Genomic DNA, 13,333 nt, shown 5'->3' with positions numbered 1-13,333 from the left:
GGTTTTTGTTAAGGTTGGAGCAGCTCCAAAGAGAGACTCGGCCTCGGTGTGGTCGTATGCTTGGGAATCCTGAATGTTTTAATTCTGGCTGAACTCATAGGCCTCAGTGTACACAGTGAGTCTTTTTCTAGTCATCTTACAGATGTAAACTGAGTAAATGTTATGTTTCTGTTTTTCTACTGATCAAATAGCGAGGGTTTAAAAAGAATAAAGCTTGGTGTCTCAAAGTGTTGCAGAGAGGTGAAACATTACACCATGTTACATGAGTTTGATTCATTTTCAGCAATGGTTGCATCTGCAGCCGTTTAGGTTAGCGTGTCTTTAATATCTCCTCTTTTTCAAACTATTTACCAAACAATTTATTTTTCAGTGTTACCTCAGTTTAAATTCTACAGGTGTAACCAAAATCATGAAACTATTTTATAAGTCTTAGGTGAAAATACGATGCCACTTCTTTTTTTTTTTGCAAACATGTTTGTTGATTTTTTTCCCAGCTCATAACATGACAGCAGATTTTTCTGACATCGGCAACATGCTGACTGAACAGAACAGCAAGTTTCTCTCCATGAACTCTAACTTCACTGAAACGGCTCCACGAGCTGAAGAGACTTTAAGGTTTGTCAAAACTTTAAAAAATTTGTATCTCTTTAAAAACTGAATTCTACTCTGAATTGTAGAGTATCACTAAAACCTTTCCTTTTTGGTTTAAATGAGTATAATGTAAGTGACCAACTTTTTTGAATTTATTAAGTGCTCTATCATTTTTGTGTGCTAAAGAATAACGATGTAAAGCAAACTAAACTTTGAAACTTTGATTCTTTTTTCCTTACAGATCAGACAAACATCAGTTGTTCCTGTTAATCCAGGGTCTGCGGAAGAAGAGAAGAGCAGATCCAGTATTGATGGATGATTAGGATTTGTGTTCACTGTGATATTATTCATCAATAATAATGTAGCTTATTAGTATGCTGTTACATAAAACCGTAAAGATAAATTGTACACTTCCAACTGTTGTGACTTATAAAGCAACAATTTTACCGGTTGTTCTCCGTGTTTCTCTTTCTTGTTAAAACTCTGACACGATAAACAAACGTTGGAGGATGGTTTTATGCGGAGGATCGTTTTAGCACGATGCGTTCTGATTGTGTCTTAATGTGACTTTTACTACGAGACTTTATGGAACTCCAGTTGTGTCCGGTAATAATGGACTAAGCTCTATCTTGGTAGATTTTTTTTATTTCCAATTATTTACTATCATTTGTAATAAAGTAACGTCAACACCACACATTCAGCTGTGAGGAGTTTGTTCTAGTCATCTTAAAGATGGAAAGAGTCAATGTCGTGTTGATTCTGAGAAGCTGAATGATTAACTGAATGACATTTTATTCATTTCAGAGTTCAACCAGCGAGGTTATTCATTTTGTGGCGGTCCTAGTCTTAGAAAGAAAGAACCAAAGATAGAAAGCAGTAAATGTTCATGTTGGTTCCAAAGGCTTCTCCTGAAAATATGGATCAAATCAGGGTAGGAAACATCATTTTTACATCATTGGGATATTAAAAGTCTTTTATCTAAACATCTTATGAGTAGGTTTTTATTGTTTCCTTAAAACTATTTAAGGAGTGTTGATTTCATCTAAAATTTTAAGGCTAAAAAAGAAAAACAATAAAAATGTACTACATGGCTTGCATTTGAAGCTGTAACCCAACACAGGGCAGGCTGTACACTGTAATGGAGATATTTGTCTCTTTAAAGAAACCTTTGACCATTGCAGCTGGTCCAGGCCACATCCAATTATGAGAGGGGAGACACGAGGCAAACAAACCGTTTAATTATTCCCAGTAAGAAGAAGAAGATTTAAGGGTATTTATTATAGTCATTTATCCACAGTAGTTCCACAGTAGTATATCCTACTGACACCATTTTGTAAGCAGTGAGATTTCATGTCTTCCAGTCTCTGTCTTAGGCTGACATACAGGGTTTCTGGTTGCCTTTTTTCTTCGTGATCTGAGACACATAATAGGAACGATACAGTTAACAGATTGAATAACAAAACAACTAATGGTCCTCAGCAGTATAATTGACTGTGGTATGTTTACCAGACAGTAGATGAAACGTTGATCATGTGTCAGGACAGCACACTGCCCCGGCAGCTTCTCTATTAGGACATACATTAAAAGTACAAAACAGGATATGATTTAGCTCTTGCTGTTGAAATCATAGATTTGAATGAATTGCAAAAACATAAAACATTTTTTCCTAAACAAAGACTTTTTAATAACTAGTTTGACTCACTCTGCTCCTTTAACTCTGAGACTCGACCAAATTTCTTCTTGACATCACCGCTATGCCTGCTCCCATGCGACAGTGTTAGAGAATTTTTGGTATTATCATTTTGTTATTACTTTAGTTCACATTCAGTCTGTTTAAACCTTCCTTATGTGTGTATGAACTGACCTGGAGGTCAGGACTGTCTGTTTATCTTCTTGTGAAACCGTTAAATTCTGTGTTTCTCAGACCCTAAATTATTTTTGTTTTGTTAACAGCTTGACCGAGATTTGAACCGGGCTCAGATCGTAGATCAGTTATCACACCTGAAATTGGGTTGCTGGTTGTTTAGGTTACATGTTTTACGACCTCTTTTGTTTTTACTAACTACCCCCTTGGCTGTTTTTCTTAGGGTTTCTTATTGATAGAGTTTCTCAGTTTTGTACATGTTGATATTTTCTACAAGCGCGAATTGGAGAAAAATATATAATCATAAAGTACTGAGTTGGTATCAGCGCTTACTACAGTCTTGCTTAACCCCTCTACATCTGTCCCAACACTAAGCTGTGTCACTCTGTGCCTCCAAGCATCATTTTCTTTTTTAGCCTTAAAATTTTAGATGAAATCAACACTCCTTAAATAGTTTTAAGGAAACAATAAAAACCTACTCATAAGATGTTTAGATAAAAGACTTTTAATATCCCAATGATGTAAAAATGATGTTTCCTACCCTGATTTGATCCATATTTTCAGGAGAAGCCTTTGGAACCAACATGAACATTTACTGCTTTCTATCTTTGGTTCTTTCTTTCTAAGACTAGGACCGCCACAAAATGAATAACCTCGCTGGTTGAACTCTGAAATGAATAAAATGTCATTCAGTTAATCATTCAGCTTCTCAGAATCAACACGACATTGACTCTTTCCATCTTTAAGATGACTAGAACAAACTCCTCACAGCTGAATGTGTGGTGTTGACGTTACTTTATTACAAATGATAGTAAATAATTGGAAATAAAAAAAATCTACCAAGATAGAGCTTAGTCCATTATTACCGGACACAACTGGAGTTCCATAAAGTCTCGTAGTAAAAGTCACATTAAGACACAATCAGAACGCATCGTGCTAAAACGATCCTCCGCATAAAACCATCCTCCAACGTTTGTTTATCGTGTCAGAGTTTTAACAAGAAAGAGAAACACGGAGAACAACCGGTAAAATTGTTGCTTTATAAGTCACAACAGTTGGAAGCGTACAATTTATCTTTACGGTTTTATGTAACAGCATACTAATAAGCTACATTATTATTGATGAATAATATCACAGTGAACACAAATCCTAATCATCCATCAATACTGGATCTGCTCTTCTCTTCTTCCGCAGACCCTGGATTAACAGGAACAACTGATGTTTGTCTGATCTGTAAGGAAAAAAGAATCAAAGTTTCAAAGTTTAGTTTGCTTTACATCGTTATTCTTTAGCACACAAAAATGATAGAGCACTTAATAAATTCAAAAAGTTGGTCACTTACATTATACTCATTTAAACCAGAAAGGAAAGGTTTTAGTGATACTCTACAATTCAGAGTAGAATTCAGTTTTTAAAGAGATACAAATTTTTTAAAGTTTTGACAAACCTTAAAGTCTCTTCAGCTCGTGGAGCCGTTTCAGTGAAGTTAGAGTTCATGGAGAGAAACTTGCTGTTCTGTTCAGTCAGCATGTTGCCGATGTCAGAAAAATCTGCTGTCATGTTATGAGCTGGGAAAAAAATCAACAATCATGTTTGCAAAAAAAAAGAAGTGGCATCGTATTTTCACCTAAGACTTATAAAATAGTTTCATGATTTTGGTTACACCTGTAGAATTTAAACTGAGGTAACACTGAAAAATAAATTGTTTGGTAAATAGTTTGAAAAGAGGAGATATTAAAGACACGCTAACCTAAACGGCTGCAGATGCAACCATTGCTGAAAATGAATCAAACTCATGTAACATGGTGTAATGTTTCACCTCTCTGCAACACTTTGAGACACCAAGCTTTATTCTTTTTTAAACCCTTGCTATTTGATCAGTAGAAAAAACAGAAACATAACATTTACTCAGTTTACATCTGTAAGATGACTAGAAAAAGACTCACTGTGTACACTGAGGCCTATGAGTTCAGCCAGAATTAAAACATTCAGGATTCCCAAGCATACGACCACACCGAGGCCGAGTCTCTCTTTGGAGCTGCTCCAACCTTAACAAAAACCTTAACATTAGAAAAAATTGAATAACATACATACTAGATTTCTCTGTAACTTCATTCTGACCTGTGTGATTAGATGCAGTTTGTCCAACAGGTTCCATATTGACATAAATTTCCTCCATCGCTTCAGACTCTGTGTTGGATTTTAACATTGACTATAAAATCCACTGCAGTCGTGGAACTAAGTGAAAAACTGTGAAAAGAGGCAAGAGGTCTGGTGTTCAACATAAAAGTAAACGTAGTTTAGAGATAACAACCAGATAAAGAAATTTGTGAGCACAGATTCAGTATTATTTTCTTAAATACCTTTACACAGCATAAAATTCTTTGTGATGTGACCTGGGTGACCTTCCAAAGTGTCAGCGTTTCGCTGCGCCATCATCAATCTTCTTGAACGGGACATATTTGAAATTTACATGATAATAAACTCAGTTTTACAAGAGTGATGTTTGTCTGTACACGCTGTTATCTAGTGTACACCGTCTAAATTTCACCGGTTTTTAAAAGTCTGAAATATGTGCTGCCTTCATCTTAAAGTCTCTCTTTTTCTTTTAAGTAAAAAGGCAATGTATGCGCAACGAGCAGATTGGACCCAGAGGACTGGAGTGGTTTGGAAGGTTGATATAACAGCAACGGGTCTTTAATGTATTTTGGTGCAAAGCCGTTAAGAGATTTATAAACCAACAAAAGTATTTTCAGGTCACACCGGTCACTCGCACAGCACACAGGTCCTGCTACCCACAGCAAGGCAGGAGGCCACACAGAAGAATAGAATAAGCCAAAATTTTCTAGATTTAAACAAAAAGCACAAAACTAAGAAACCAAACAAAAATAAAAGAGAAAACAAAGCAGAAAATAAAACAAAGCAGCAGGGTCTCCAGCAAGCTGCAGCAGCTTTATGTCTGAAATGAAGTTATAGATCAATGGGTGATTTTAGAAAATGTAGAAGGTAGAGGAAGCAATCGTCACCTACCACAGCTGGATGACTCCACCCCGACCAGGGAGCCTTTCCGGCCCAACATCAGGAAGATCCACTTGCCAGTACTTTCTATATATAAATAGTTGTCATTTTTGTGCTATTGAACTGCATGGGTGCGATTAAAAAAATACACTTATTAAAAAAATATACTTGTTTTATGTTGCTAAGCTGAGCTGGGGAGGGTAAATTATAGTCACACCCCAGTACCAAGCAGGAGACTTCAGGCAGTTTCTGAATTTAAACAGTTTGAGTTAACCAACTAAAACTGCAGACCTTATACAGGAGGAGAAACATTACTTACTGATGTTAAGAGTTATGGCCACTACAAGCTAACCAAGCGACCTTCCTACCGAAGTGCGACCAAATGCAGGAATAAAGAAAACAGGTGAGAGAGTCTCCCTTCATGCTGCACACACATTGTGAGATAATTAGATGCCTGGTGTCCTCAGTCCTGGGGCAGGCTTCATCCTGCTACACCATCATGTGGGTCAGAAACCTTAACAAAACAACAATGCCTGTCTCTTCACCTCATGTGTCAAAGACTGAAGAGGAAATATTGTTAGGGGAAATATGAGGGCAAAGACCAACCAGTTCACCACTAGAGTGAAGTCTTCTGTCACACTGAGCCAGAGACAACTTAAACTGCATCATGTGCTTTTGTTGACTTTATCAGGAAAACAAACTAGAAAAAATAAACCTTCCTAGACTCTGTCCATCCTATTTCTATGTCATTTTCTTTCATCTTTTCATACATACTTTAAATAAGTACTTGGTTTTAAAAAAAAATCTAGATTACTAAATTTATTAATAACTTCAATAAGCAATCAAATAAAGTTTTCAAGGCCAAAGTTAAGCCTCCAGTGCAAGAACGTCCGCCCCAGCCAGAGCTTGAATCACATCAGGGGGTAGATTTATAGAAAGGCATGAAGTCAGTGGTAGAAAATGTAGAGCAGAGTCCAGCTTTCCAAAAAATGACTGCACAGGCCCCAGAGGTCCAATCTCGACAGCTTTCTGCTACAAATGAGAGAACAAGTGTTCAAGGTCACAGCTTTTCCCGAAGATGTTCCATCCATGGCCACTCTGGTGAGTAACCCCAGAGACCAGCAGGGGCCGATTTAACTGATCCATATATTAGGAGTAAGCAGACACCCGAGGTGGCTCGCTCACCCTCCATTCTGACCCTGTGGCTCCCTCTACTGGTAGGAAAACAAAATGTCAGTGACTCTTGATAAGCTCTAAATTACACTATGAGGAGTCTTTGTTTCCTCAAAGGTTACTTCAAAATCCTCCACTTTTTATTGAATATAACCATAATAAACTGGCAGACGGTTTACTTTCCTAGTCACAAACTTAAATCCTCCTCAAGAGGATTCAACCCAGATAACTAAAACACAACAGTTGATTTATTTTTATTTGTACACTGTGTGCTCAATTTGTTGTTTCCTTTTTCTTGTGAGAAACTGGAGCTCAGTTGGAAAACAAATAAGTTCGACATACATCAGACTCTGTGTGTGTGTATCACAATCATCTCTGACCACATCATTGGGGAGGCTTCTTGCTAATGTAGACATTGCATTATTCAAGAGAACCTCAGTCTGATCCAACGCAGAGCAGAGAGGAAGCAAAAAGGCAGAGACCACAAACCACATCAAAATCCATGACACGTTTATTTGTGATTTCTATGACAAACAGGAGGCAGTTTCATCTTATTTTACAAGCTACCATGGTTGGAAAAGGAAAAATACTTTCAAAAATCCATTTGTACGTCTTTTTCTTACATCTTTCAATGTTTGTTATTGTTTTATTTTATTTCATTGTTTTTCCGTCAGTCATCTTCAAAATGCAACTATATACATGAAAATGGTCAAGTGCCATCTAAAGAGGGAGAGAGCTACATATTTCCACAGCGACCAGGATCAGATCAGCTGTTGACATTCAGCTATTCTCATGGAAACTGAAGGGCAGGGAACAAACCGTTTCACTTTCCTGTGGATTTAAAATGTGGGTGGGAATTCTTTACCAAGTACTCGTTTAAAATGTTCTCTTTTTATTAATCAAGCACTGTTAAAAAAAGAGATAATAGTATGTTAATAAAGCTAATATACAGACTGTCCTTAAGTAATACCTTAGCTACCATTATGAACAGCTAAGAATCATTTACATAATCCCAGCATGTAATAATCTAATTAGTGGTATGGAAACATTACAAAAGGATGGAAATATTCATGTTGATTTACGAGGCTTATCTAAAAATGGATACAGGAAATGGTTGATACCACAGAGCCTTTAAAAAAGTCAATGGCTGGTGATGTTTTTAGTTAAAACATTAACTAAAAATGTTTTAGTTAATGGGTGAAATACAATGTAGGAACTAGGGAGAGACGGATATCCACCTCTACCAAGCCACATTCTATGTTGTAATGCAGTTTAGAAATAATCAGAGTCATTATATGCATATCATTCTGCCTCAAATCAAACAAGTATGTGTCCAGCATGTTTGCATTCTTCTTTCGAAGACACCAAAAATGAAATAACAATAACGAATTAACTTTTCTCATCATGTGTTTGATTCTTCATATTACGATACCTTCTTAAATTTAGACCTATTCACATAAAAAAAAAACAGTGCAGGCTACAGACATTCTTTGAAAATAAAAAGTCCTATTGTTCTTAATTTTGACTCGTTTGGAAATCTGATAAATCAAAATATTAATATCTAAGGGTTCACTTTAGTTCTCATCTCATAAATCCCTTATTAATTGCGCAAAATACTCCAACTTTTAGATTTAATTCGACATGTATCTTATCTGAATATTTGGACTAAGATGTGGTGCTTTTTTTCCAATGGAATCTATGAAGATAAAGGAAAATGTTCTAGTAAAAACAAGACACTTTTGTAGAGGAAAGGCACTAAAGTGACCATCTTGTTGACAAAATGACGTTGAAAATAAAATGTAGAGATTGCATGAGTTTCAACGGAAAACATTTTCTGGCTGATTTACATGAATTTTGTGTTTGTGTTGATTTTAGTCTACAGTCTAAGAGGTAGAACAAAATTCTGTAAACTGTCCACTTTTACTTTTGTGCAGACAATCAGAAATATAGTTTAAAATTACAATATAGGATTCATGTTATAAAATCACTTTTTATTTGGAACAGCACAACAAATATCCCATAAATCCCTGCCACAGCGAGCTGTTTATTGGTTCGCAGTGTATAAAGCCAATCATGCTAATATTTTAAGCACAACCCTGTTTTGTTGGTAGCACACAGAGTTTCAGATATAAATTCAAAGGAAAGATTGAAAAACACAGGTTCTTATTTGAACATGGTTTGGAAATCTTCTGTACGCCAATCCGTTTGGGTTTTTGTAGCCTGGGGAATGAAACTGTTAGAAACAATCTTTTTAGACAGTAGATAGTACATAAAGATGACCACTAAACTTTGTGATGCAGTCTGTTTAATGTCTTCTATTTCTTTTAGGGTTTTAACTGCAGGCAGAAATGTTTTTTAAAAAAAATTACTGGTAAACCTTTTTGGTGGTTTAATAATTGTGGCTGTCTTGTTAGCGTTCTAACTGTTTATATATGTTTGAATGTTTAATATTAGTCCTCCAATTATTGGCTTAATGAAGCATAGTGTCATTGACTTCTTTAAAATTAACTTGTGCCTCCAATAGTTCAAATATGGTCTGATAAAAGGACCAGAAAACTATACTGACATGTAATAGAACTGTTTTTCTATGAGCATCTAGCAATAAGCTAAAGTTAACAGCTTGCAAAGTCAAAAATGATCATTTCTGGATAACTCTTTAACAGTGGGACAAACAGGTGCAATACTTTGAATCGTATTGTTATGAAAAATTTCATTAAAACAAACATTTTCAAATTACAGAAAGCCCTTTGAGTTTATTTTGGGTTCTAGAAAACTGCTAAATATCTTAATGTAAATCAGCACTGAAGGAACAGTCTGCCCTATTGTTAAAATATTTTGGTCAGATTCGTACAGTAGAATATAATATTTTAATATATTTCAACAAGAATTTGCTTTAAATAACAATCAGGAAGAAATGTGGCGGCAGTGAGAATGACGGCTTTGCTAGATGAACATCTCAGCTAAATGCGCTAGCTTGTTGAAAGTTAAGCTTGGAGATTTGCAACAAAACCAAGGCGTTTTTTCCTAAAATGGTTCAATAGCTCAATTGAAAATGAAAGCATAAAATATTCAAGTCATATTTATTGTGTTTTCTTGTCGAGATTAAATTATAGCATCAGATAATTGTCGTGCAGGAAAACGCAAACGCTTTTAAGAAAGTGAAATATGAAAAAGGAATAATAAATGACCTTTTAGGAAACCGTTGAAACATTGTTTGGCTGGTAAAGCAGTCAGACATCAAGTACAGTCATAAAATCGTGGCCAGAACTCAGACCGTCTAGGTGAGCCGTGTCCCTGTCAGTGGCTGGAGAGGCAGCAGCTGGTTTTATGCAGTTGGTTTTGTGCCCAAAATGAGGGCTAAAACCGAGACAGACAGTAGCACAGAGACTGTGGGTTTTCCTCAGCATGTTATTTAAGTACATGTACTTTCTGTAATGCCCTACTTTTAAACTGCTGAGTCATTAAACTGTGTGCACACACAAGATGGGTAGGTTCTCTGTTAAAGTCCACAGAAGGCTGCACACCAAGTAGCACCATCATATCAAAACAGAGACTTAACAGATCAGCAGAACGTCAATTAAAAAGTAAAATAGTACATATTCCAGAAAAATGACTTTGTATTTTAAAAATGCCAGATGTGCAATCTATGCTACATCCGGCTACAGTTGTTAGCCTCTTGTCGCTTTACCAGGTTACAGTACATTAATGAAGAAAACAAACTTCCTATATAAAGGAAGTTTGTGTGTTTTAGAGAGTCTGGTTTTAGAGTGACATAATCCAACAGGCCATTTGAATAGCAAATCCAATATAAAAAAAGGAGATGGCAAGGTAATGGACTCAAGATACGTGTATAAAATCCTTTAGAGTATATTTTTATGTTTTGTCCAAGATCAGATTTCTTCTGTTTGCAGGGCTGAACAACCAGTCTTTGTGACTTTGCAGTTCTGTTAGTGTTGACTTCTGCTGCCCCTTTTGTCCAGCTGTTACAGGAAAATGAACTCTGTAGTCCATCTTACAGTCAACTTCATTTATTTATATAGAAAATCAATTTATGGATCTATTTCAAATAAGTTAAAAGTTGCAATGCTTTAGATATTTAAATACTAAAAGTCATATTTTGCTGATTAAGCAAAAAAAAATACATGTTTAAATAACATTTTAAAAATCCTGAAAGAGATTCCAAGTTTGTTGTAACCAATTCAACGAGCTTTATTAGTAAGAAAGAAAGCTGTATGGGCGTGTCAATATGTTCACTTTGATATCTGGACTTAGTGGCCAGTTAGTGTGTCTGTTCCAAGTATCTAAACTATGGAGTTCACTGCCTTGCAAAAGTATTCATACCAATCGCGGTTTATTTTTAACCAAACTATAACTTTTACTAAAGCTAGTACAAAAGTTCATGAGAACACTGACGGAGAAAATTTCAGGAAAATCCCAACGGTTCAAAAGACGTGAGACTGTGGTTGAGGTTTACCGTCCAACAGAACAACAATCATGAACATTGAATGAATTAGATGAATGTAAATATATGTAGTGGAATGGTCAAGGAGTATGAATACTTTTGCAACGCACCGTATTTGTTTATTTTCCCCAACCGTGTGATTATGATCCCCAAAGACGTTTTGATGTATTTGTAAAACTGGAATGCCTGTAATTTCTTGCTCCCAACATTGGCTTGGGTAATCTGGAAAAACAACATAATAAATAGACATTAAAAAATGTAATTCTATCCAACGCCCTATAAGCGTAAGAAAAAGGATCCCAGTTTAACTTAGCAACAAGGAGGAATGATCTCCAAAGTGTGTCACAACAGAAGCCATTTCAAGATGGCGCACAGCAGATATGTACATGAGTGTACCAGATTGGTGCTCCAATGTTTAAGGATAACATCAATACAATTCTTTCTCTGGCCATGTGCTTAAAAATAAAGACATAATTTCTATCATCGAAGGTCAAAGTCATGGCTTTCATATCACCCATTTTGTCTGTATTTGTTCCCATTGTTCAATAAGACAGAGGGCAGACGGCACTAGAAAACTTAGCCATAAGATGCATTTGCTCTCCAGGAACACTGGTTAAACACAATCTCTATAATCATTTTCATGATTTCATTTTTCGAGCCATTAGGTACCTGCATTCTTCAATTTAGTACAAATCTGGTCATCCTGGAACGACACACAGCCCAGTAGTTTGCAACGTCTTCCTATACTAATAAGACATGTAGTGTGCCACTCTGCTATGTGTCATTAAGATGTGGCTATTTTTTTTTTTGATCTGTGAGGTCAATTGTGCAAAGCAATCCGACACTGCGTGACGTTTTAAGTACAGGTCCAACACTGTGAAATCATGGAAACATTTCACTGTTTCCATGATTTGCAGACTGGCCGTATCAGACCAGCCAGAATGTATAAGAAAAAAAACAACAACAAAAAAGTAGTAAAAAAATGTTTTTGTTTCATACCCCCCAAAGTTACACATAATATTTAAAATATCTGCTCATTAAACAGTGTGATAATGGTAACATTATAGCGTGTGGCTGTGAATGTGTAATATTAGCAGACTGATTGTAGTACCTCTTATTCCGTTAGTTGGAGGTTGTGTTTTGAGTCCTGACATCATCATTATTTAACCTGTTGATTGGTATCTGTAGTGTTAGACGGCAGTTCTGGTTTCCGTCCTGCTGGTAGGTTTGGGATGCTGGCAGAGTCCTTGGCATCGGTTGCACGTCTAGAAACCGGAGTGGCGTCTCCGGGGTTCTGATTGAGAGAAGGTGGCAGTAGCTTTGTGGGTGGGGGGGTAGGGGCAGTTTCCTCTGTGTGCTGACGCAATGTTATGTTTGGCAGTGGGCCTGTGTTTGCAGGTTCTAGGTGTTTGTGTGCATTTGGTGCTCTGGGAGGTGTGGGAAAGCGTTTCCAAGGCAGTCGTGTTTTGAAAGAAGTGAATTTCCTCCGTGTGCGTCTTCGCTGGGGCAGTGGGAGGCTCGTCACTCGTTACAGGCGTCTCCTTTCTCCTCGGCTCCTGCTGGAGTCTCCTGTGGGCGGTGCTTGCAGTGGCGAGCAGCTGCTTTAGACGATCGGACAAAGCAGGAGGACTGGGTAGCACAATCGCAAGGTGCATCCTGGGAAATAAAACAAAGTTACTTCTTGCCCACATCATGATGCCATGGTGTACAGAGCTTTGGAAATGTGTTCCTACACATTTACCCTCTGCACATTCTGTCATGTTACAACCACAAACCTTCATGTACCGACATATTCAGTAAATCAGAATAAACGTCCCAGTGACTCATTTGTCAGATTGAAAGCATCTTTTAAGCAGCAAACATGCTTTTCATTAAGCACACAATTTCTGTTTTTAAAAAGTTTTTTATTGCTCTGATGTGATCTTATAATTTTAAATATTATGTTTTTATTAACTATAAGTGGAAAATGATTGTAGTTAGCAGAAATAAAAGCTTTCAAACATCCATATGTGTAATTAATCGGTAGGATGTGTTTCGCTTAGTGCTAGCGCTCCTGAAATAAATGGAATATTTCTTGGTCTGTGTGATGCTGTTAGTTCACTGATGTCCTCAAATACACCTCTGAAAACTTCACAAAACAGCTGAATTCATACTGAGATTACATTACACACAACTGGACAACAAGTACTTATTACATGACCTTCGGAGGCGATTGGTCAAAGTGA

At 36.7% G+C, this 13,333-nt stretch overlaps 1 protein-coding gene and 1 pseudogene across 5 annotated transcripts in view; both read right to left on the bottom strand.

The window, feature by feature from the left end:
- Positions 1 to 1,628: 1,628 nt before the first annotated feature.
- Positions 1,629 to 2,365, bottom strand: LOC122846849 (annotated as a pseudogene).
- Positions 2,366 to 6,893: 4,528 nt separating this feature from the next.
- Positions 6,894 to 13,333, bottom strand: part of soga1 (suppressor of glucose, autophagy associated 1) — an 88,042-nt gene continuing 81,602 nt past the window's right edge. For all 5 annotated transcript variants that reach the window (XM_044106845.1, XM_044106915.1, XM_044107049.1 and 2 more), the window contains exon 22: positions 6,894 to 12,764. In XM_044106845.1, coding sequence (XP_043962780.1) covers positions 12,630 to 12,764 — 135 coding nt within the window. In that variant the 3' untranslated portion in view covers positions 6,894 to 12,629. The remainder of the gene's footprint in view (positions 12,765 to 13,333) is intronic.

Source organism: Gambusia affinis, linkage group LG01 (genome assembly GCF_019740435.1).
Source record: "Gambusia affinis linkage group LG01, SWU_Gaff_1.0, whole genome shotgun sequence".
Taxonomy (NCBI): domain Eukaryota; kingdom Metazoa; phylum Chordata; class Actinopteri; order Cyprinodontiformes; family Poeciliidae; genus Gambusia; species Gambusia affinis.
Note: the sequence above shows the minus strand (reverse complement) of the source record. Positions and strands in the feature narration are given on the sequence as shown.